This window comes from Periophthalmus magnuspinnatus, chromosome 18 (genome assembly GCF_009829125.3).
Source record: "Periophthalmus magnuspinnatus isolate fPerMag1 chromosome 18, fPerMag1.2.pri, whole genome shotgun sequence".
NCBI lineage: Eukaryota > Metazoa > Chordata > Actinopteri > Gobiiformes > Gobiidae > Periophthalmus > Periophthalmus magnuspinnatus.
This window is the reverse complement of record NC_047143.1, coordinates 25,681,053-25,705,931: the sequence shown is the minus strand read 5'-3', so window position 1 is coordinate 25,705,931 and position 24,879 is coordinate 25,681,053. Positions and strand designations below refer to the sequence as shown.

The 24,879-nt window shown below is 42.3% G+C and overlaps 2 protein-coding genes across 2 annotated transcripts in view; one reads left to right on the top strand and one right to left on the bottom strand.

Moving 5' to 3' along the window:
* The window catches only part of LOC117385935 (pyruvate carboxylase, mitochondrial-like), a 683,990-nt gene that overhangs the window by 392,131 nt on the left and 266,980 nt on the right, over positions 1-24,879 (top strand). The gene's annotated exons all lie outside the window — the stretch shown is intronic.
* Positions 1-24,879, bottom strand: part of LOC117385937 (leucine-rich repeat and fibronectin type-III domain-containing protein 4-like) — an 82,386-nt gene that overhangs the window by 27,636 nt on the left and 29,871 nt on the right. Inside the window, exons 2-5 of the mRNA XM_033983218.2 lie at positions 10,482-11,096; positions 10,245-10,407; positions 5,783-5,953; positions 1,995-2,156 (exon numbers count right to left, since the gene is read on the bottom strand). Of these exons, the coding sequence (XP_033839109.1) occupies positions 1,995-2,156; positions 5,783-5,953; positions 10,245-10,407; positions 10,482-11,070 (1,085 nt within the window). The 5' untranslated portion in view covers positions 11,071-11,096. The remainder of the gene's footprint in view (positions 1-1,994; positions 2,157-5,782; positions 5,954-10,244; positions 10,408-10,481; positions 11,097-24,879) is intronic.

Genomic DNA, 24,879 nt, shown 5'->3' with positions numbered 1-24,879 from the left:
AATAATAAAGTAAGTAAATAAAATAAAAATACAATAAAAGTAATAATAAAAAAATAAGTAAATAAAATAAAAATACAATAAAAGTAATAATAAAAAAATAAGTAAATAAAATAAAAATACAATAAACGTAATAATAAAAAAATAAGTAAATAAAATAAAAATACAATAAAAGTAATAATAAAAACAATTACAAATAAAATAATTAAATAAATTAAAATAATAATAATATTCTAAACTCTTAGAAATATTCAAAAGTGAACATGTTCTTGTTGCTGTTCTTCTAAAAATTTGCACTGTGGCCTAAACAGTCCAAAATGTGTTGTCCACAGATGAGGACGCCGGGTCTCAGGAGGTAAAAAAAAACACAAAAAAAACATCATTGGTTGAGCAGTTCCTTCAGTTGCGTCCTTGGGCAAGACATTAAATTAACGTATTACCCCGATGTTTACCTATTTTAGCTAAGTGTACGCCGCCATAAAGCCTCTCCCGTCCCAGCCAAATGAGAACCGTCCCGACAGCGTTGCGGGCTGACAGTTTGATGCCCACCTAAAGATCTATGCTCTGTTCCCGTCACATTAAGTCTGGAGTTAATTTGGAGACGTGACTCAGAAGGTTTGAGTTGTTTGCTCGCCCGCTCAACGCCGCGCTAACCAAAGAGTAATTAATGCTGACAGAGATGACAGACGATCGTAGCAGATGTTCAGTTTTGTCCTCGATGTTTTGTTTACGCCGCTCTCTTCTTTTTAAAGTACGGGGAGCGTGACTTCAAACAACACAAAAAATCACACGACGACTTACTCCGCAGCTCCAGATCTGTAAAACTGTTTGTCTAATAATGAGCCACGGAAGCCTTTTGGGAGCGGCGCTGCTTTGGGACGAGGGACGGTTTGATAACGCACACATTATGGGACTTTGTTAATAACTATCGTGTGTTTTGTGCGTTTTATTTTTTCGTTTTGTAAGATTAAAGGTCGTAAATTACACAAAATTGACCGTTGTGAGCTTTAGGCCATGTTATAACATCGTTACCTCATCAAAAAGTGAGTTGCGAGTTGCGTTTTGTTTCATTCACGCATGTTTACATAAGCCTACGTTAATACTCGTCGCTTAAAATGCTCCGTTCCACCTTGTGATGTCATCAAGTGGTAATTCTGAAGTTAACTGCTGCTTTTTTTTTACCTTTTGTTGCGTAAAGATTGGTAATTCCCGAGCTTAAATTATCCAAATGATTCTAGAAATGAAGGTGCGTGGAGTTTAAAAACACAGCGGAGCACTTCCTGTATCACCACACGATGACATCACAAGGTGGAACAGAGCGTTTTCCGTTTGAGAGAAGAACTCGGGGCTAAATCTGCAGCGTTTGTGTGTTAAACGTGTGGGAAAGTTGCATGTTCTTGTTTCTGTGGTGAAATTTCACATCTACATTTTGACCGATCCTTCATCCGCCGCTGGGGAAACCCGTCAGGAGCAGTTATTTTCTAAACCGTTTTAACCGTTTGAGATCCAGAAGAAATCGTCCTTGTGCGATTGGAAAGGAGCGCCACGCCAATTTAAAAATACAAAAATGTTCAGCTGCTTTGTCAAACACTGCAATGTGGGGAAAAGACTATGAAAGACGTCAAGTGTCTGTCTTGAGACTCCCTGTTGAAGAAATTGAGAAATAACTGGATTTTACTCACTTACGCAGGGCCGTCGACAGGAATTTGGGGGCCCCGGGGCAAGAAAACACACACGGGCCCCCCTCTAATATAAATAAATAGCAAAAGGGTCCAATTTTGTGCCCTTTAAGACCCTGGGACCTGGGACAACAGAGCTTTTTGTCTCCTCCTGTTGACTTAATCGCGCTTATAACTGTGTTAACGTCCACAAAATTAACCTATTTCGGAAGCTAGCTCAATTAGCAAACCGGCGTTCCAAGCGAGTCCGTTAAAATTCCCACAAAGCAATAATCACGTTTGAAATTCGCAGCCGTTACAGACTCAAAAGCGACTTACTTTCCGGCCAAGTGTAGCGGCGTCGCGCACGTCTCCATGTCGTCTCTCCTGACGAGCCGTCGGAGCCAGAGCAGCTCGCAGTTACAGTGCAGTGGGTTCCCGCCAAAATTCAGACTTATGACGGCGTTGTAAGGGGTGGGGCTTATTGCTCCTGTCTGGGACCTGAGAATGAAACACACAAACGTAGATGGATTAGGAAGAGGAAGTGACGCGCGTTCCACTAAGACGATATTGAACGTTTTGATGGATCAGACGTTGATTCGGTCGATATCGGTTCAGTCGATCCTATTTTTGGTTTATAAATTGTTGTAATATGACGATTTTTGGCCCAAACACCTCGGGATGTTTCTCAAAGCTGTTCTGCGGTTAGTTTAAATATTAAATAACAGATATAAAACACATTTGGATCATTTTTTTTTACCATACGCCATTTGTTAAAAGCACGTGTCAAACTCAAGGCCCGGGGGCCAAACGCGGCCCGCCATGTCATTTTATGTGGCCCGTGACAAGGTAAATTTAAACGTATGACTGTCTTAAAATGTCAGTTTATCAGGAGATACGCGTTTACACATAGTTTTTATATCTTTGCAAATTTGAGAAGAACCATTTTGCTGATGTGGCCCTCTGTGAAATTTAGTTTGACGCCCCTGATTTAAAGGAAATAAATTATATATTCAGTCTGTTTTAGTATCGGTCGATATCGGGTATCAGCAGTTACTTAAATCCAAAGTATCGGCATTGATATCGGAACAGAAAAAGAAATGTACAAGGGACATAGGTAAGAAGAGACACTATTTTTTGCGTTTGCTAATTGATGTTTGTTAGCTGATGTGCCATTTTTATTCAAGATATGACGGCATTATTTTATCAAACGTATTCCTGTGGTCATTTTTTTTTGTTTTTAGACAAGTCTGTCAATCAAAAGACGGCAAAAAACGTCTTAACTGTAGCTGCGCAGTCCCGTCGGTTGTTCTGTAAGAGATGACGTCTTGTTAGCGCTTGTTTTGACACGGGCATAATCACAGTTACGTAACATTCACTTTTTGTAATGCAGCAAAACACTGAGAGCAGGTGTTTTCGCTTTGAAATCAGTCGGTAATGAAAAAGTTGATCTGTGAAAGAAAGAAGGCATATAAAAAAAAACACGGCTGGCTTATGTGGAGAACTCTGCCGCGCCACATGCGGAGATAAAAGCACCTGGGCGCATAGAAACGCCCAGGTGCTCAATCAGCCAGACAATCATAGAATTACGTGGAAAAGCGATGCTCTTTTGAGTCCAAATACAACTACATGCCAATAAATGACGAAAAAAGACATAAATGCATGGAGATTTTTTACCCCTGACAGAAAGAGAGATTGAAAAACGTCTTTTATCGCTCATTACAGGTTGGCGCTCGGCTTTATCTCGCTGCTCCAGTCTCCACTTTCACCATTCAACACCGTCCCCGGTCAATTTGTCACTCGGAGACTATAGGCCGGGAGCGGTTTGGCTGGAAATCGCACTTGTTCTGAGCGCGAGTTCATTTACGCCATGTCGCAGCTGGACTCGGAGATATTTGTGAGTTACTGGGAGCCGGGTTGGCACGTCCACAATGAGGCTGATAGTCGTGTCTATGGCGGCTTGTAATTGGCGTGTGTTTGGACAAGGTTTGGGCAGGTAATGGATGTTATGTAAGGCTTTGATGTCCCCGATGCTACGCTTTTCTCTGGCAGCGTGCTCCTTTAAACAGGATGCATTTTCTACAGAAATCATATCATAAAAGATGGAAAGAAAGATTAAAGGTGTGTTTTTTTTCAAGATTTCAGAATCCAAAGAGATGAAAAAAGAGTAGATTGATGTCGGTGTTTCATTTCGCATCCAATAATAGTTTGATTCTTACTATTTTTATTAGCGTTTACGGGTGTTTTGTTTTGTTTTTGACACGTTTTTGTCTCAGAACCCCAAAAAAAAACCCTTTTTTTGGGACTCACCTTGTGCGTATGAGGTAAAAGTGGTTCTATTGTTTTGTTTTTGTATTTTTTGTTTGGTTTTTGTCTGTATTTTGAGCACAGCGCCCATGAAAAAGAGACTCTGAGTGCTCTCATTGTGTTCTCCCTGTATAAATAAAGGCAAAGTACCAAAAAATAATCACATCCACCGTCACAAAGTCATGAAATGTGGAACAGAGAACACTGACTTAATGAGGAACACGGCAATATAACCTTACAAGGGTTTATACGTTTCTGTTTTATTCAGACATTTATAGAATTAAATATCAATCGCTTGTGACACGTCGGTGCAGAATTATAGTTTCATATGTAAACAGAAAACTTCCCCAATTTCCCAGCTTCAAAATGAGCCCAAGACGAGTTCTGTCTCAAACATTTCACCTGCTTTAACTAAAAAAAAAGTTCCATGCCCCATTTTTCAGTCTAGTGGGATCACCTCAGACATGTTCAGTGCATTTAAACATAAAAAATACAGACGCTCGCTGCTAAAATTCTGTCCCTTTCAATGGTTTTACAGCAGATTTCACCACCAATCTACAGTCGAAACCACTGCATAAAAAAGAGACGTATGCTTTTTTTTCTCGCTGTCTGACGTGAAATCGGACTAAACTTTCCCTGTTTTAGGTCAATTAGAATTACCAAATTTATTTCTATTTGCTAAAGGCCAGAATAATAAGAGAAGGATTTTTTTAAGACAATTTTTCATTGATTTTTAAGTCAGAAGTTTACATACATTTGGTACTGTAAGAATGCTCGTTTCTGGTGTCCTTTGCCTTTAAACTCTATGACTTGGGTCTAACGTTTTGGTTATTTTTCCACAAGCTTCTCACAATATTTAGCAGGAATTTTGGCCAGTTTGCCTAGTTTTCAGTAGGATTAAGGTCAGGGCTTGTGATGGTCACTCCAAAACGTCGACTTTGTTACCCTTAAGCCACTTTGTCACCACTTTGGCAGCATTCGAACAGTGTAGTGTGTGTAAACGTCTGGTTTCAACTGTAAATAACAAGACTTTGACACTGGATGTGGCTATAGCACCACGTTTACCATCCAACACTCAAATAGTTTTGCACGAGGTGGGTCCTAAAAAAGGGATTTTGCGAGTCCTGAGACCAAATGAGTCTGAGCTGAAACAAAAAACCCAAACTCATAAAGGCTCAAGGTGTACGGTGATTAAAAAATAGTGCGGAAAAAGCAGCAAAACAGTCGCTTCACAATAGCACAGTGCTTGCTTATTCATGAAATTAGCACAAATTTTAAGTTTTCAGATGGAATTATTTACTTAATCATGATTTCAAGCTGGAGTACACAACGTTTTTGAGTAAGAAGTACATTTTTTGGTTTTAAAAGTATATCATAGACCAGCGCGCTCTGTCTTATAGCAAATAATAAAGTCCTTTTATTTCTTGCCAACCAAAAGATGCGATCCAACCTTTTTTTTTTTTTGATCGCGTTATATCTGTAAGGTGTTGTTTGTGTTATTATCTCGCACTTTGATATAAAACCTGCCTTTTACCTGCCTCAATCAAAAATATAGTTTATACACAAATGGGAATATGAAAGGGAGCAAGTAAGATGAAAGATTCCAGACTAAAAACCACCCGCGGATGAGACAAAAGCGGCCGACAGTGGGCTCGGTTCCAGTATCGCGCGTGTCTTTAAATAATGAAATGCCTTCACAGCAGTACAGTACTTGTTACGGAGCCAGCGGCGCTTCCCTGGCTCTGCAGTCTACCTCAAAACCCCACGATAAGCCACTTCTTAGAGGAACATTTGGAAGAAAGGCCAATCTTAAGCAGTACCTGGCAAAGAGGGGATCAGGCGGCAGGGTGCGGAGCCTGTTGGAGGTCATATCGAGCCTCGCCAGCTTATACAGCTCCCCAAAGACCCCCTCCGCGATGTGGTCGATCAGGTTATGGTCCAGGTTGAGCGTGTGCAGACTGGCCATGTTCTGAATGGACTCCCACGGAACTCTGCGGATGACACAGACGGTAGTTAGGCAGGTTTTTATTTCAGCGTGTTGCTTTTCGACGTAGCTTAGAAATGACGATTAAATATAAGGGCACATGGGGATAAAGTACTACTGTCATCGTCTGTTCATTAGTATCGAAATAAAGTTTGGAGTTTTAGTATCGTGACACTAGTGGATAAGTGAGGACTAAGTGAGGACTAGGTCAGGATTAAGTGAGGACTAGGTCAGGACTAAGTGAGAACTAGGTCAGGACTCGGTCAGGACTCGGACAGGACTAAGTATGGACTAAGTGAGGACTTGGTCAGGACTAAGTGAGGACTAGGTCAAGACTAGCTCAGGACTAAGTGAGGACTAAGTGTGGACTAAGTCAGGACTTGGTCAGGAGGTCAGGACTAAGTGAGAACTAGGTCAGGACTAAGTGAGGACTAGATCAAGACTAAGTGAGTACTCTGTCAGGACTAAGTGCAGACTCGGTCAGGACTAAGTCAGGACTCTGTCAGGACTCGGTCAGGAGGTCAGGACTCGGTTAAGACTAAGTGAGGACTTGGCCAGGACTCGGTTAGGAGGTCAGGATTCGGTCAGGACTAAGTGAGGACTAGGTCAGGACTAAGTGAGAACAAGGTCAGGATTCAGTCAGGACTAAGTGAGGACTAGGTCAGGACTAAGTGAGTACTCGGTCAAGACTAGCTCAGGACTAAGTGAGGACTAAGTGAGGACTCGGTCAGGAGGTCAGGACTAAGTGAGAACTAGGTCAAGACTCGGTCAGGACTAAGTGAATACTCGGTCAGGACTAAGTGTGGACTCGGGTCAGGACTAAGTGAGAACTAGGTCAGGACTCAGTCGGGACTGAAGTAGGACAACGTAACAGTTAAATATTGATTTTAATGTGACAAAATCCATACTCTGGTTAATTAGCATGAGATAAATGAATGGATTTTCATGCATAAAAACACACAAAAGACCAAACCAAACCTGGATTAAATCTGTTTAAAAAGACCATAGAATTTAAGAAAAAAGAGTTTGCAGGAGTAAATCTGACATTAATGTGAAATCTGTACAAAAGAACCTCATTTTAATCTGTATTAGCTCCTGTCCCACAGCTTGAGAACCACTGAACAAGTAAAACTGAACAAATAACCACAGCTTTTCCTTTATAAACTGTAGAAGTCCATGAGTGTGAAGTGAGAGGGGCGGCTTGGCGAGCGCTATACGAGGACACGCTCGCTCTGTCGCTAAATACACAGCTAGCATGTTCCCATTCATGCTTCTCGTCTCAAATTAGGACTAAACCGAGTCTAATAGATTTTGACAGACAGTGACAGCAGATGCTTATTTTCCCTCACAATCCCTGTTTCGCCGCATTTTACCGATTCCCATCTGCGATCCGCCGCCGTTGTCATTTAGAAGTCAATCTCTTGTCGCGCTCGCAAACAGTTTTGAACGAATTAGTCATAAGCGGGAAAAAAAAAAGGTGCGAACGCTCGGCTATAACAAACAGCGGTGACATTGAGGAATTTTGGCGTTCAGACACGGCGGCCCTTCGTTTAGGCAGCGTCACAGGTGAAGAAGTGCCGCTGTTTTTGTTTTGTCTGCGTTCAGAAACATGCTAGCTCGCCCTGGTTTCAATCACGCCAATGAAAGGAAGAGGAGAGCTGTGGGATATTAATAATGGCTAGCGCAAACAACAGCAGATGGCTAGCCTCTTTGTCTATAGCCTATCTCCTGACAATAGACCCGTGAGGCGAAGCGATTCTGTAATGACTTCATTAAATCACGGTTGTGGTTTAGATCAGACCCACAGAGTGAAAGTATGAGGTTGGATTTTGTAAAACAAGGACATTCTTTTAACACTCAGATAATCCCTGTCCTCTGCCGTCTGAGTGAATGGAATCGGGTTTAAAAAGCGCGAATGTGAAAATAGTAGTTGATGACCTTGGAACGTGGCTTTGACTAACGATGATAATGGAACAACTTTAGCGCCGTCGAACTGTTGGGGAAAAGTCAGAGTAGAGCTGGACTTTTGTTGTCGATAATTGCGAGTCTGACCCGGGCAGCTGCTGACCTTCGCCCCGGGTCCGAAAACCGCACGACAAAATACAAACGCATTATTTTCCCCGGTCGTTTGTAAAGGAGACAAAGAGGTTTTCTTTTTCCAACCGCGGAGAGTACAGAAGTGCGACGTGTCCATGAAGGCCAAACAGCAGATGCTTATGTATAAACGGACGTAGCTAACCTGCTAACCGCCGCGTGCTGCATAGTTAGCGATCATGGACGCGCTCAAATCTGGCTCCAATTCACTTTACATTGAAAAAACTCTCTTAAAATGTTCGTATTAGCCCGTTTTACATGGTCCTGGTGTTTTTATTTCACTTTTCTGTCCGTAAATCAAGGTATGAACATTAACAACAGCCAAATCAGGCGTCTTCTGTCCCCGAAATGTCACTCTCGCTAGCGTTAGCAACAGGTTTGATTCTAAAAGAGACAATGAGGTCTTCTTTTCAACCGCAGAGAGTACAGAAGTGCGACGTGTGCGGTAACCTGTGTCGATAAAGGTCAAACAGCAGATGCTTATGTATGCGCAGAATGTATATATAAACGGACATAGCTAACCTGCTAGCCGCCGCATTTTGCTTATTTAGCGCTCAAATCTGGCTCCACTTCACTGTACGTTGAAAAACTTTCTTAAAATGCTCGTGTTGACCCGCTCCCCATGATCCTGGTGTTTTTATTTCGCTTTATTTGTCCGTAAATCAAGATATGAACATGAAAAACTAACAAACCAGGAGTTTTCTGTCCCCGCTAGCGTTAGCAACAGGTTTGATTGACAGCGTTGCTATGTACTACTGCCAAAAAGACGCATTATCTTCAACAGCCTCGCTCCTGATTGCCTCTTTGGTTGCTATGATACTCGTGGTCAGATTTCCAAATACGAAACTCGACTCCAAATTCGCCGCTATAACCGCTAGCCTCGATTAGCTTCATTTGACCGGAGCCGATCGCTACGGCTGACGTCACACTCGTCGTACAGAGTCTATGGTATAAGTCTTCTTTGGCGAAAACGTTTTTGGACAGCAGCCGACGCTCGGTTAAGTGAGAAAAATGAAATGTTTTAATAAGCGCTGACAGGCTAACGCGTCGATCTGAGGACGGGCATTGTGAAGGTGATGAGTGGTGAAAGCCTAATGAATATTATCATTATTTTGTCCGGAGACGCAGACACGGCACGACGTCTTAAATGCCTCCATTGTCCTTTGTAATAGATACGATAGGAGCGGCGTAGACCATAACGAACGGCGCCATTCAAAGAGTGCGGGCCTGTCTTTCAACAAACCCAGTCAAAGAAAATTAGAACCTCATCAAAATTGATTCACTTTCAATTCAATTCTGCGAGCTTTTCATCCTCCCAGCCTCAGCGCTTTTAATTTGCTGTGTGTTTGCTGACTCGGGCTCACTCGAGGAGCCACTGAAGAACTGTATTTTTGTTCAACGTTTACCCTCAGTCCTCACGTTCTGCTGCCTTTTTTGATTCACGCTATACTATTAAACTTCACACGACAGGTTAGACTGATCTCAGTTAAACATTAGCGTCATTACAGTTCAGATTTAGCTAAAAAACTTGCTTCACTTTTCTAGTTTTTCAAAAATTTGGTCAAGTTTATAATGTAATTTTACTTCCTGGTTTGGGCACGGGCAGCAGTTATGACTCGACTAATAAAAATAACAACTTTATTTCGTTAAATTAAGTGTTTTTGACATATGTAGAGATGTTCCGTTGTTGAAATCTTTGCTACTTCCTGGATTTTTGTACGTTTCTTTTCAACTTTTTCCCCACAAACGAGATTAAAGGTTCAATATTACACAAAATTAAGCTTGAAAATTGAGTTTTAAGCCATAATTGTTGTTTATAATGTTGTTACGTCATCAAAAACAGACTTGGAGTTGTGTTTTTCATTCACACGTTTGAGTAACATTTTATTATTAGTCTAACGCTTTGTTCCACCTCGTGATGTCATGAAGTGGTAGTTTTCAAGTTAACAGCGACTTTCATCTTTAGCTCTGACGAGACTGGCAGTTCCAAATGATTCTAGAAATGAAGGTGGGTGGAGTTTAAAAACACAGTGGAGCACTTCCTGTATCACCACACGATGACATCACAAGGTGGAACGGGCCGTTTACTCAATCTAAACGTGTGCGAATGAAAAAAAACCCAAAACTCCAGCTCTGTTTGTGACGAGGAAACAACATTAGAACCTAGATTAGAAAACAGCGTAATAAAATTGAAGTTCCGTTACCTTTTCAAGTTGTTGTAGGACATATCGAGGTCCTCCAGCGTGAGCAGGAAGTCGTCGAACACTTGAGGCGATACTTTGACCAGCTGGTTGTTGTTGACGATTAGATGCTGAAGATTGACCAAACCGGCCAAGTCCCTCGGCCCGAGCGTCGTCAACCGATTTCCTGGACACAACATCAACCCTGTTATTGGACAAGCAGTGATTTCCAAAGGTCACCGTGCTACGCTAACACTTTACCGTCCAGATGTAACGAGCGAAGACTCTCCAGGTCCGCGAACGCCATCGGACGTATATGATGGATGGTGTTCCTGGACAAAGTCAGGTCAACCAAGCCGGTCATGTTGGCGAAATCGCTTCCCCCGACCTCCGTGATGAAGTTATCGGCGAGTCTTAGCTCCACCGTCCTCCTGTCAACGTTCGGGGGGACGAACAGTAATCCCTTGTCTGCGCATAGAGTACTTAGAGACTCGGATAAGTTTCGACAAACGCAGTGGAAGGGGCAGGTGGAGACCATGCCCCACGTCTCCCCCGCGCCAATCAGGGACGGCAGTAGGCAGCATGTGACCAGCGTGAGCCAGTGGAACGCCGGGAAGGTGGCGAAGTCGGGGAGCGTCCGTCGTGTAGTCCGCGGGCAGGCACAGTGCAGGAGATGAGACGAAGAAGAAGAAGAAGAAGAAGAAGGGGAGATGAGTAAAGTTGGAGTTGGATGGAGCGATAGTTGGAGGATGGGCGGAGAGGTCAGGCTTCCTTCGTTCCTTTCCCGATGGAGGTGTGTGTGGGATCGGTGTGTCTGTCTGCGGGGGGTGGGGGGTGGGGGCACAGGCATGGTAGAGCGCCTGTCAGTCCACAGACCTGGAAAACACAGAAAAAGAAGAATACAATTAAGACTTTTTATGTGTTGGCATGGTAACGCTTTATAATAACTACACCAGCGTTAATCAAAGGGGTTATGTTACCCAAAATGGACTCGTGTGAGCTGTGACCGCGTCAAAAACAGACCTGGAGTTGTGTTTTGTTTCATTCACACATGTTTGAGTGACTTTATTATTAGTTTGTCTGCATCCCCAAAGCTCAAAACGCTCTATTCCACCTTGTGATGTCATAAAGTGGTAGTTTTTGAGTTTTGAGTCAGCTCATTTTACCTTTAGTTCAGTAGAGTTAGAGTTGGCAATTCCTTATCTGATTTTCTGATTTATTAATTTATATTTATTTATATATATTTTTTGTAATATTTATTTTATTTTTATCATCTGATTATTAGATTTATTTATATTTATTTTATTTATATTATTTTTATATTTATATTTATTTTTATTTTTATCTGATTTATTTATATTTATTATATTTGTATTTATTTTTATTTTTATAGTATATTTATAGTTATATTTATTTAGATTTATTTTGTTTTATTTTTATTATTCCAGTTTTGATTATCCAAATGATTCTAGAAATGAAGGTGTGTGGAGTTTAAAAACACAGCCGAGCACTTCCTGTATCGCCACACGATGACATCACAAGGTGGAACAGAGCGTTTACTCCGTCGAAACACGCGCGAACGAAACAAAACACAACTCCATCTCTGTTTTTGACGAGGAAACGACATTAAAACAGCTCAGAAAACGGCGTAAGCGCAGTTATTATAAAATACAGCACCAAGGACGTTTCGCCGCGTCCCAAAAGTTACAAAAATAAGCTGAAACGTGAAGGCATCAGTCAATTGTTCATTCACATTTTTCAAACTATCTGGTACTTTATCACTAGCAACACTGTATGAAATAATGGAAGACTTTAGGTAGAAAGACCGCGCTCATTTATTATGTATGCTGAGTGCTCATTTGCATCCGCAGTCTCCGGGCAGGTAACAGAACGAGCGGCGTGTACGGTCTGAAAACATCACGCCACGTTGAAAAATGAACCCCGCTGCAGACCTGCTCTATCAACTTTCTATGTGCTTTTAGAAACTGTTTTGTAAGAGTTGTCTGAAGTGTGATTTTTGCCTTTTTTTTTCCCACCTACTGAGACGAGACTTCGCTTGAACAAATGTCCGTCCTCCACGCCGGCTCTGTGTGGGCTAAAGCCTCCTCAGATGAGCACCTCTCCACCGTTTCGTCCACTTTACTTTAAAAAAAAAAAAACGCACCCTTAGCTCGCACAGAACCGCAGCTCGTCGGCAGCGTCAACATCCCAAAAGACAGCCGGTCCCCATGGTAACCGTTACCTAGAAACCCCCGAGAGCGGATTAGGCAGGTGTTATATCATACCGGGCTTTCTTAAGACTCTGGGTCACGCGAACAAAGTGGGTCAGCGGCCTGCGGACATTTCTCCGAGAGGCGAAAGCGGAGCGTCCTGAGATCGCACGCTCGCTCTTGAGCATGTGATCGGCGAAAGTACTACTCCTCAACTAGAGTGACGAAAGTTTGAGGTATAATTTGAGGTATAACTTGATTTTTTTTTGTCTCATTTGCACTATTATTTACTTGATTATATATATTTTTATGCTCTTTTTATCTTACTTATTTTATACCTAATTTTCTCTATACTTTGGCGTCCACTGTGGTCAGCAAAGTAAGGATTGCTTTACTGTACGACGATAAAAGCTTTGAATCTTGACTCTAACTGAGCGAAATGTAGAAAAATCAGTGAATACCAGGTGCCACAGGGGGGCGCTAGTGGCAAAACTGTTGTCATATCCTTCAATTTAATCCGCTCTACTTGATCGTGCTGTTTTTATTTCACTATTGTCTCTGTAAATCAAGATATGAACATTAAAACCAGACAAACCAAGCGGCTTCTTTCCCGGCGCTCACTCCCGCTAGCGTTAGCAACAAGGTTTGATTGACAGCGTTGCTAAGCGTCCGCCGTGTGCTAAACCAGCGGTGCGGGCGTGAAGGAAGGAACAACTTCGCTACGCACGCTTCACCCACATTTCCTAGTATGAATGCGATGTTTTTGTACGTTTTTAGAAAGGCCGACGCCGCAGATTAGCAGCCTCGCTTCTGTCCGGCCGTCCCGGGGCAGCTGTGGCGACAAAAGAAACTCGGCACGAAACTGTAAAGCGACTTTGAGCATGCGGAAAAGCGATTGTTAAACGGATATCGCGATGGTTGTTGTAAAAAACGAGCGTATCGACATCTAAAAAAACAAAAAAATACGTTTCAAAAAAGCTTTATTAAAATGATACGACGCTATAAATATTTTTGTTTCATCCTTTTCACTTTTTGTGCGTTTTTCTCTCTCCCGTCGATATCACGGCCTCAATGATTCACTTAAGGTCTATCCTAATTTCCATCCCGCCCGTGCAGGAAGTCGCACCGCAAGTCCCGCCCTATGAAAAAAAAACATGTAAAAGGTGCGAAGGATGAGTCACGGCCCGCTGATTGGCATTCATAATAGTCGTCATGGCAACTGTACCCTCGGCGGAGTGACAGCGTGTGTTGGAAACAGTCGGAGGCGAGCGGAGGGGAGAGCAGACAGGGGAACGAGACAGTGACTCACGCTCTGATGTAGCGGGAAGAAGAGGAAGAAGAAGAGGAAGAAGATGGCTGTGTTTGTATGTTAAGCGTTTTTCGGAAACTCGGAAACTCGCCGTGAGATGATGATGATCTTTTTCGTGATATACGTACGGCCGATACTTCGACTGACACATACGCACACGTCTTCGTACTTTACAGGAAAAAAACGGCCTCTGATATCGAAGCAGAAGTAATAAAACAATTTTCTCTTTGCCGACGCCGCGGTTTACTTTGGTGCGCGTCCAGTAGCGGTTTTGTTTAGCGCACAAGCAGCTAGCGTGTCCCAAATCTGATCTCGGATTTGGCCGGAAAAGATGAAGAAACGTACAGTACTCTGCTTTTTTTCACACGTTGATATATGCAAATGTGAGCAAATTTGGGTGTTCTCCAGATCTGTGTAAGAATATTATCTCACGGTGAAAAAAGTACGAGGAAAAATAGCTCTGAGTTCGACGAGGTTTCTGCTTCTGGTCGTTAGCGTTGCAAGACGGCGTTAGTTCCTTTGCGGAGGTCTCTGACGCATCTTTTGGCCTGTATAGTATTTTTTACGCTGATATTACAACGCAGTGCAGTTAATGAATGAAAATCTTATTGGAGTTTATCATGTTTTTAAAGTTTTGAGCTTCTTTCTTGAACTGAAAACGCTCTGTTCCACCTTGTGATGTCATCGTGTGGTGATACAGGAAGTGCTCCACTGTGTTTTTAAACTCCACACACCTTCATTTCTAGAATCATTTGGATCATTTCAACTCTGGAATTGCTCATTTCTGTTGAACTAAATGTAAAAAAAAGGAGCTGTTAACTTGAAAACTGCCACTTGATGACATCACGAGGTGGAACGGAGCATTTTGAGCTTTGGAGATGTAGAAAAACTAATAATAAACATGTGTGAATGAAACAAAACACAACTCCAGGTCTGTTTTTGAGCATGTAACATCTTTATAACATGACTTATTTAGGCTGAGTTCTTCTTTCAAAACAGAAAACACTCTGTTCCACCTTGTGATGTCATCATGTGGTGATACAGGAAGTGCTCCACTGTGTTTTTAAACTCCACACGCCTTCATTTCTAGAATCATTTGGATCATTTCAGCTCAGAAATTGTCAATCTTTACTGAACTAAATGTAAAATCTGGCTTGAAAACTGCCACTTGATGACATCACAAGGTGGAACGGAGCGTTTTGAGCTTTGGAGATGTAGAAAAACGAATGATAAACTTGTGTGAATGAACCAAAACACAACTCCAGGTCTGTTTTTGAGGATGTAACATCTTTATAACATGACTTAAAGCGTCGCAAGAGTCAATTTCGTGTCACGTAGGACGTTTTAAGAACTCATTTTCTCCGTTTCCTCCTCTGGCTACCTCCGCTTATTTGCAACGAAAGAATAGAAACTAAAAATCGGAGAATTGTCAGCGATAGCCGCGTCAGGCGTGTAATCATCCCTCACATAACGTGGACCCTGGAGTGAGTCTCTATCAGTTTTATTCTCATTTTGTCGTGTTATTTTGAGCTTATCTGGAGCCACCTCTTTAGCCTCTTGTTCTACTATAAACCGACGCAAGCGTTTTAAAAATCCCTGATGATTAGTCAGCGCGTTTCAAATCATAAATCAACGTTTAAAGGTCCGACATTACACAAAAGTGACTCCTGGGAGTTTAAAGTCATGTTTTAATGTTGTTTCCTCCTCAAAAACAGACCTGGAGTTGTGTTTTGTTTCATTCACACATGTTTGAGTCACACTTTATTATTAGTCTGTAACATCTCCAAAGCTTAAAACGCTCTGTTCCACCTCGTGATGTCATCAAGTGGTAGTTTTCAAGTTAACAGCTCCTTTTTTTTACCTTTAGTTCAACAGAAATGAGCAATTCCAGAGCTGAAATGATCCAAATGATTGTAGAAATGAAGGTGTGTGGAGTTTAAAAACACAGTGGAGCACTTCCTGTATTACAACATGATGACATCACAAGGTGCAACAGAGCGTTTTGAGCTTTGGAAATGTAGACAGTCAAGTAATAAAGTTATTCAAACATGTACAAATGAAACAAAACGCAACTCCAAGTCAGTTTTTGAGGACGTAACATCTTTATAACATGACTTGTTTAGGCTGAGTTCTTCTTTCAAAACAGAAAACACTCCATTCCACCTTGTGATGTCATCATGTGGTGATACAGGAAGTGCTCCACTGTGTTTTAAAACTCCACACACCTTCATTTCTAGAATCATTTGGATCATTTCAGCTCTGGAATTGTCAATCTTTACTGAACTAAATGTAAAATCTGGCTTGAAAACTGCCACTTGATGACATCACGAGGTGGAACGGAGCATTTTGAGCTTTGGAGATATAGAAAAACCAATAATAAACTTGTGTGAATGAAACAAAACACAACTCCAGGTCTGTTTTTGATGAGAAAACGGCATTAAAACATGACTTAAATCTCCCAAGACTCAATTTGACATAATTCAGGACCTTTAAACTTTTCATTTGTGACTCTAAACGCGCTGACTAATCATCTGGGATTTTTAAAACGCTTGCGTCAGTTTATAGTAGAACAAGAGGCACACTCCAGTTTCCGGCCGCGCTCCGCTAATGCTCCCACATGCTTGCTTTTCCCAGACCAAAGTCAATATGCTCAAACGCACTCCTTCGTATGACCTTTATCTGCCTTTGCCTCGCTCGCTGCAGTAATAACCCGCCAGCTCCGCCGCCATTTTCACGTTATAATTTTCACACTTTCAGGTCTGGAGACAAGTCTGAGCCTCCACTTTTTCACCCTTGAACGGTCCCCTAGTCTCGGGCGAGGGGTGTTTGGTTTGGTTGTTGATTTCAAAAAACAAAAGTAAACGATTCTCTGATTGCGCCGCGTTTGCTCGTTTTCGTCGGCTGATGTTGTTTTATTTTTTGAGACTTGTTTGTGAATTAGTGACTCGAAATGAGCGATTATATTAATGGTTCTTCGGGTGTTTGCCAAATTTCTGAAAGCCGTGTTGGGGGGAAAAGATAATTAAATGAAACGATTAAACGTTACAGGTTGTTTTTTATTAAACTCTAAATTTTAATCTTGGCTAATTTCTGTGATTTTTGTGATTTAGTTTTGATTAAGACTCAGTTTTCGTGCGAGAGTCAAGATGATGTTGTTTCTTCATCACAAACAGACCTGGAGATGTGTGTTTTGTTTGGTTTTTTTGTTTCTATCAGACATGTTTAACACACAAAACCTGCAGATTTACGCGAGTGAGTTGTTCTCTCAAACTGAAACACTCTGTTCCACCTTGTGATGTCATCATGTGGCGATACAGGAAGTGCTCCGCTGTGTTTTTAAACTCCACACACCTTCATTTCTAGAATCATTTGGATCATTTCAGCTCCTGAAATTGCTCATTTCTGTTGAACTAAAGGTTAAAAAAAAAGTAGGTGTTGACTTGAAAACTACCACTTTATGACATCACGAGCTGGAACAGAGCGTTTTGAGGTTTGGAAAGATACAGACTAATAATAAAGTGTGACACAATCTCACAAAACACAACTTCAGGTCTGTTTTTGACGAGAAAACGCGACTTAAACCTCAGAAGAGTCCATTTTGTGTAACGTACGACCTTTAAGCTGCACTTTGTAACTTTTCGGACAGAGGTCACTTCACTTGATCGTCTCCATGGAGATATTATCCCTTGCCCTGCAGTGTTTCAAATTCAATTTATCAATCCTCCAATTAATTAAAAGTTTTGCTCATTGGATTTTTATGGTTGAGCCGCGTCGCCGCTCCACAAACCTTAAAAAAAACTCCCCAAAAAAACTCCAAAAACCCTCCAAAAAACTCCAAAAACCATCCAAAAAACTCCAAAAAACGTGAAACTTGACCCTGTAACGACAACTTTAAAGCCCCACTGTAGAGCTTTCCTGGCAAAACAGCAACATCTCCACGGAGAAAAGTGGCGTACCTTACCAGAAAAGTTACACAGTTGAGCTTTAACCATAAACAATCGCGAGTGTTTGGGTGTTTTTCTCCGTAATAATCCGCTCACATCTCAGTTTCGCTCAGTTTTTAATCCTGCTCATTGTTTGAACTCCAGATGCTCAAGTCTTTTTCTTTTGTCCGGTCCTTCCTCCTCCTCCTCCTCCTCCGCTCTGTTTATCTCTCCGCCGTTCTATCGCTCCGTATCCATCTCTCCATCTTTGCTCACCCCATGTGTGCCTCCGGGTCCTCGGTAAATTTCTATATTTCCCTCCCTTTTCTTTATGTCCCCTCTCGTCTCTCCCTTTGTGCTCGTGTCCGCCCTTGAGGCAACCCCGACAATGTTATCAGTCACCCCCTCTGCCTCCTCGCCTCCTCTCCTCCCTCCTACTTCCTACTTCCTAGTTCCTCACATTGTATCCTCGGTGCCCTCCGCGTCTCCTTCACTTCACTCCTAAACTTACTCCGTGTTCATTCTTCAGATCTTTGTGCGGTCTATCTCTTTCTCCGCTCTCGTCCCGAAGATAACGACGCGTTTGCAGCCGTTGTCGTTGGCGACGGGCGAAGCTGGGTGTAACCGAACCCCGAACGCCGAACGCCGCTCCTCGCTGATCGATCTGACCGGCAGAGATGGATCGCACGCTGTCCCATTCATTTAACCTCCTGCTTTTAGCCATTCATACCATTTAAAGATACAGCGTGGGACTTTTCGAGATTAGAGCGGTGAGGCGGGACCTGCTTGATGCTTTTGCTTTGCCTGGAATGCTCCACGTTAAGGCGTTAAACATGTTTGTGTTGCATTAATTAATTCAGGTTTTTGTTGCTTGTTAAAAAAAAGACTTGAAAAACACGTGTCTTGCCTCTCCACTGATCTGACCAGTAATTCACCTGGTAGTGTAATCCATTAGCGCCACCCACTAGCGTCACCATAAAAAGTTTAGCCATATTCCTCCTCAGCAAAGCAATAACGTCTCCATGGAAACAAATAGATGACCAGAAATATTCTATAGTATGAAGTTAAAGCTAAACCGGTAGCGTCGCCCGGTAGCGTCGCCCGGTAGCGTCGCCCGGTAGCGTCGCCCTAGCATGAGCAACTAGCATCACCCACTAGCGTCACACACTTGTGCCACCCACCTAGCATGACCAGCTAGCACCACCCACTAGCGTCACCTACTAGCGCTACCCACTTAGCGTGACTAACTAGCGCCACCCAGTATCACCACACACCTAGCATGACCAACAAGTGCCACCCACTTAGCATGACCAACTAGCGCCACACCCTAGTGTCACCCGGTAGCGTCGCCCGGTAGCGTCACCTGGTAGCACCACACACCTAGCATGACCAACTAGCATGACCAACTAGCGCCACCTGCTTGTCTGAAAGTTTAACCATCTTGTGAAACCCTCCTCACCAAAACAACAACATCTCCACAGATAAAAGCACCTGACGTGAAATATTCCACAGTGTCCATTTAAACCCTACGTTCTTTCTCGCTCGTCGCTGACACTTGGATCCTCCGTCCTCATCGCCGTCGTCCGTGGTATTTCCTGGTGTTTTCTGGTCTTCTCTGGTGGTCGTAGCCTCTCGCTCGTGTCTGTCTAACACTTTTAATACAACTCTGCAACTGCATTAACATCTGTGAACTCTATTTCACATCCAACATTACTTCTCCGTCGAGTTTTCTGACTAAAACGGCGAGAGGAAGGAGAAACTATATCAAGCCTTCTACACATAAATCGACGTATTGTGCGTTTTATTTTCACCGAAAGCCGGGCCTCTGTTAACCGTTCAGCCCCTTCACGTTTATACAACATTTAACCACGATATTAACGCTCGTTTCATTTGCGTTCGACTTGTGTACGGAGCGACGCAGACGAGGAACACCCCGCGTGAACTGTGTAGGTACTCCGCCTCAGCCGCCTACGCAAACGCACCACTGCAGTCGCCTCACATGCTCAAATCGCACTTTTTGTTGTTGTTGTTTAAGCGTTTTTTTCCATTTTCAAGCCGCGTAGAGAGCGGGAATCGAACCGGCGACCTTCGGATCAGAGCTAGTGTCGCATCTGATATTGAAAATACTCATTACAAATACTCACGTTACTGTAAAAACGCAGATTTTGAGGGTTTCCTGTGCTGTTTATTTTGTGTATTTTTAAACTTTTACTATTATTTGAGTAGTATTCCAACCTTGTAATCAGCTTTTTTTTTTATTAATCAGAGTTTGCAAGTACAACGCAAGCTCCAAATATTCCACTCGTCCCAAAATTATTATGTCATCACCGTCTCGACTCGTTTTTATAAACAAATAACAACCTTGCGCCATCTCCTGGACAATGCATGAGTTAAAAAAAAAAAAAAAAGCGTATCAGCATCAAGTTGTACTGTTAATTTTGGCTTAATGTTTATAGAAATGCTGCTAAAATTGCGTAAAAAAAAAAGGTTGAAGTATTTTTCATATGTACTTTATACTTGAAGTAAATATTTGGCAGTAGTACTTGTTTTTGTAAGTATTTTTAGCCATGTAACTGCACTTTTACTCAAAGTTTTTGTATTATATTATTGGTACAAACAGACGTGGAGTTGTGTTTTGTTTCATTTACACACGCCGAACACACAGAAAACGCTCCGTTCCACCTTGTGATGTCATCAAGTGGTGATACAGGAAGTGCTCCGCTGTGTTTTTAAACTCCACACACCTTCATTTCTAGAATCATTTGGATCATTTCAGCTCTGGAATTGTCAATCTTTACTGAACTAAAAGGTAAAATCTGGCTTGAAAACTGCCACTTGATGACATCACGAGGTGGAACGGAGCATTTTGAGCTTTGGAGATGTAGAAAAACTAATAATAAACACGTGTGAATGAACCAAAACGCAACTCCAGGTCTGTTTTTGAGGACGGAACATCTTTATAACATGACTTATTTAGGCTGAGTTCTTCTTTCAAAACAGAAAACACTCTGTTCCACCTTGTGATGTCATCATGTGGCGATACAGGAAGTGCTCCACTGTGTTTTTAAACTCCACACACCTTCATTTGTACAATCATTTGGATCATTTCAACTCTGGAATTGCTCATTTCTGTTGAACTAAATGTAAAAAAAAGGAGCTGTTAACTTGAAAACTGCCACTTGATGACATCACGAGGTGGAACGGAGCATTTTGAGCTTTGGAGATGTAGAAAAACTAATGATAAACTTGTGTGAATGAACCAAAACACAACTCCAGGTCTGTTTTTGAGGACGTAACATCTTTATAACATGACTTAAAGCGTCACAAGAGTCAATTTCGTGTCACGTAGGACGTTTTAAGAACTCATTTTCTCCGTTTCCTCCTCTGGCTACCTCCGCTTATTTGCAACGAAAGAATAGAAACTAAAAATCGGAGAATTGTCAGCGATAGCCGCGTCAGGCGTGTAATCATCCCTCACATAACGTGGACCCTGGAGTGAGTCTCTATCAGTTTTATTCTCATTTTGTCGTGTTATTTTGAGCTTATCTGGAGCCACCTCTTTAGTCTCCGCCTCCTTTTCTTCTTCTTCTTCTTCTCCGGGATCAGTAAAGTCTTATCTTACATTACCCAGCAGCCCCGTGTTCCTGCGCTCTGAAGGTCTACTGTCCGCCCTACAGTCCAACACGGGAGCGGACACGTGTGGAAGAAGGTTACGGTCTAAACGACAAGGTGAAACGAAACTATGAAAAGATTCAAATCAATACCATAAACACAGAGGACGTGAAACTCTGACAAGGTCCTGCAGTGTTCAAAGGTACGCAGTTTGAACGCACTTTTTTGCACTTTTTTCAAGCTTAAATAAGAAAAAACTACGTGAAATGTGCGTTAAGTTTATTGGATACATGTGTACTGACGTCTTTTGTTCATTAATCAGCTCGAAATAAGTAAATAAAATGCCCAAATTAGAAAAAAAAAGGATTTATTTTGGTTTTTATTTTGAAAAAAGTGACATATTTCATCTTAAAGTGTAGGATTTAAGTCTCATCAGATTCAGCGCAGAAAACATTGAAGTTGAACATAATTTCTACAACCTGAAGCTGAACTAAACTAGCAAAAAACATTAAATCCAACCAAAAAACAAAACAAAAACAACAAAAAAATGATGGGAGAGCATATACCTCTGCCAAGGCACAAGTCCCATCTCGCATTGTTCGATACATTCTGCCCAGACACGCAGTTTAAACGCACTTTTTTTGCACTTTTTTGCACTTTTTTCAAGCTTAAATAAGAAAAAAATACGTGAAATGTGCGTTAAGTTTATTGGATACATGTGTACTGACGTCTTTTGTTCATTAATCAGCTCGAAATAAGTAAATAAAATGGAAATAAATGCGTTTTTAGAGGTAACCTGATGAGTAGAAACGTGAAAAAAACGTATTCTAGAACATTCTACTTCAATTTTATGCCATACTGTGGAATATTATCGCCAAAGGAACAACATTTCCATGGAGACGAGCAGGAAAAAGTCCTACTCCAGGCTAAAACAAGAGTCAGGTTTGTGGAGATGCAAGCCCACTCACTGTAAACACATACGCATGTTTTTCAGGACCCAAATTGGGGGAAAAAAAGCTTTTATTTTAGTTTTTATTTAGAAAAAAGTGACCTATTGCAGCTTTAAGTGAAGGATTAAACTGTTTTGAAAAGGACAAGAGGTTGAACATCATTTCTACAAGTTAAAACTGAAGTAAAATGGCAAAAAAAAATGTAAATCCAACCAAAAAAACCAAACAAAACACAACAAAAAGAAGCATTGGAAGAGCATATACCTCTGCCAAGGCACAAGTCTCATCTCGCATTGTTCAACGTATCGTGCCCAGATGTGACATTTTATTTTATTCCGGGGTAAACTCACCTTTCAACCCACTAGAATAAAAATAAATTACACAAAAACATGTTCCGCGTTAACTTTGTGAAATGATCTTTGCACACACTCGACGCTTGTGTATTTGCGTGTTTCGTGTTTCGTGTTTCTCGCACTTTTCCGAACTCCCCTGCGTCGTGTTGTTTATGCAAATGAATCCGACTCCTTTGAACTGCCTGCGTCGGGCTGTTGAGTTTGCGACGGGAGCGGAGACACACGGGAGCGTCGGCCTGCGCGCGGTAAGCTCTCTATCCTCCTGTCACAATACGCCTCGTGTTTTCGCCGTCGTGTTTTTATTTCTCCGGTAACAGAAGTGAGTGCGACAAAGCCCAGAGCCGAGGACAAAGCTTCGGACTAACCCACGAGCGTTCACTTCACTGTCGCTCCAGAGGAAACGCACGTTCACTCAGCGGCGAGGGGTAATGTATGAGGGCACGGGCGCCATGTTTGTGTGTTTTTTTTTACTCTATTTTTGGAAAGCTCTCACTACAGCCTCACACGACCTCCTGAGACTGAGAACAGACGGGAGCCGAGAGCCGAGCCAGGACGCTAGCGAAAAAGGGAAGTGCTAAAACCGCGTGTGTGGATGAGCCGTGTTTGGTTTTGAAAGTTTTAAACGCCCACCGTCGCCCCCAGGAGGCCAATCTCTTTAAGAAGATGGCGGTAACTAATGGCAAGAGGAGACTTTTCATTAAAATAAATCGTTAGAAAGCGATTAGAAAGCGAGGGTCTGAACTGACCTCTGCCCGAGCGTGAAAAGAACTGTTGGTCAGAGACGTAACTTTTTATGTAAATCATACTTTTATTTATTTATTTATTTTGGCAAAATGATGGAACAGATCATTTAGTTGTACAGGGTCACAACTTTTACTATGAAACACATTTTGGACGTTCCCCGAATTTTAAAGCTTTAATTTTTACATCCATCCATTTTTATTCGCTTATCCGGGGCTGGGTCGCTGGGGTAACAGTCTAAGCAGGCGCTCCCAGACTTCCCTCACCCCAGACACTTCCTCCAGCTCCTCTAATGGGACCCCAAAGTGTTCCCAGGCCAGAGAGACACAGTCCGTCCTGGAGCTCCTCTCGATGTGGAGGAGCAGTGTCTCTACTCCGAGCTCCTCCCGTGTGACTGAGCTCCTCCCCCCGTCTGACTGAGCTCCTCCCCCGTCTGACTGAGCTCCTCCCCCCGTCTGACTGAGCTCCTCCCCCGTCTCTAAGGGAGCGTCCAGTCGCCCTGAGGAGGAAACTCTTTTAAACGCTCGTATCTGCGATCTTGGACTTTTGCTCATTACCAAAGCTTCATAGGTGACGATAGTAACGGAGATCTAAACCTGGACTAAACCTGGACTAAACCTGGACTAAACCTGGACTAAACCTGGACTAAACCTGGACTAAAAGTGAGGGTAGGAACAGGAATCTAAAGCTGGACTAAAGCTGGACTGAAACTGGACTGAACCAGGACTAAACCAGGACTAAACCTGGTCTATAAGTGTGGGTAGGAACAGGGATCTAAACCAGGTGTAAACTGGAGCTAAACTAAGGCTAATCCAGGACTAAACCAGGTCTAAACCAGGACTAAAAGTGAGGGTAGGAACAGGGATCTAAAGCTGGACTAAAGCTGGACTGAAACTGGACTGAAGCTGGACTAAACCAGGACTAAACCAGGACTAAACCAGGTCTAAACCAGGACTAAACCAGGTCTAAACCAGGAATAAACCAGGACTAAACCTGGACTATAAGTGTGGGTAGGAACAGAGATTTAAACCAGGTCTAAACCAGGTCTAAACCAGGACTAAACCAGGTCTAAACCAGGACTAAACCAGGACCATAGGTGACGGCAGGAGCAGAGATCACAACCAGGACTAAACCAGGTCTAAACCAAAACTAAACCAGGTCTAAACCAGGACCATTGGAGGATAGAAACAAAGATCAATCGATAAACCCAGAGCTTTGACTTTTGACTCCTCCTTCGCCACAACAGCCCAGTGCAAAGTTGTTTTTCCTTCATTTTAAATAGTATTTCCTCATATTAAAATAATAATATCACTTGCACATTTTTATTCCAGCTTTAAATCCAAACCGTTCTCACGCAGGATTTTCTAAACATGTCAGATCCTTTGGTCAGTACTCGACTCCGCTGAGCCTTGTGTCCGTCTGTGTTTTTACTGTAACATGGGGCAGTGTGATGTAAATGGAGCCCGTTTTTTAATGTTCTGGCCTCATGATTCTCCCTCCCTTTGCACTTTACTTAATTACTTTTCCTAACGTTCCTCCTGCTTTGCTAAATGTCAGCCGT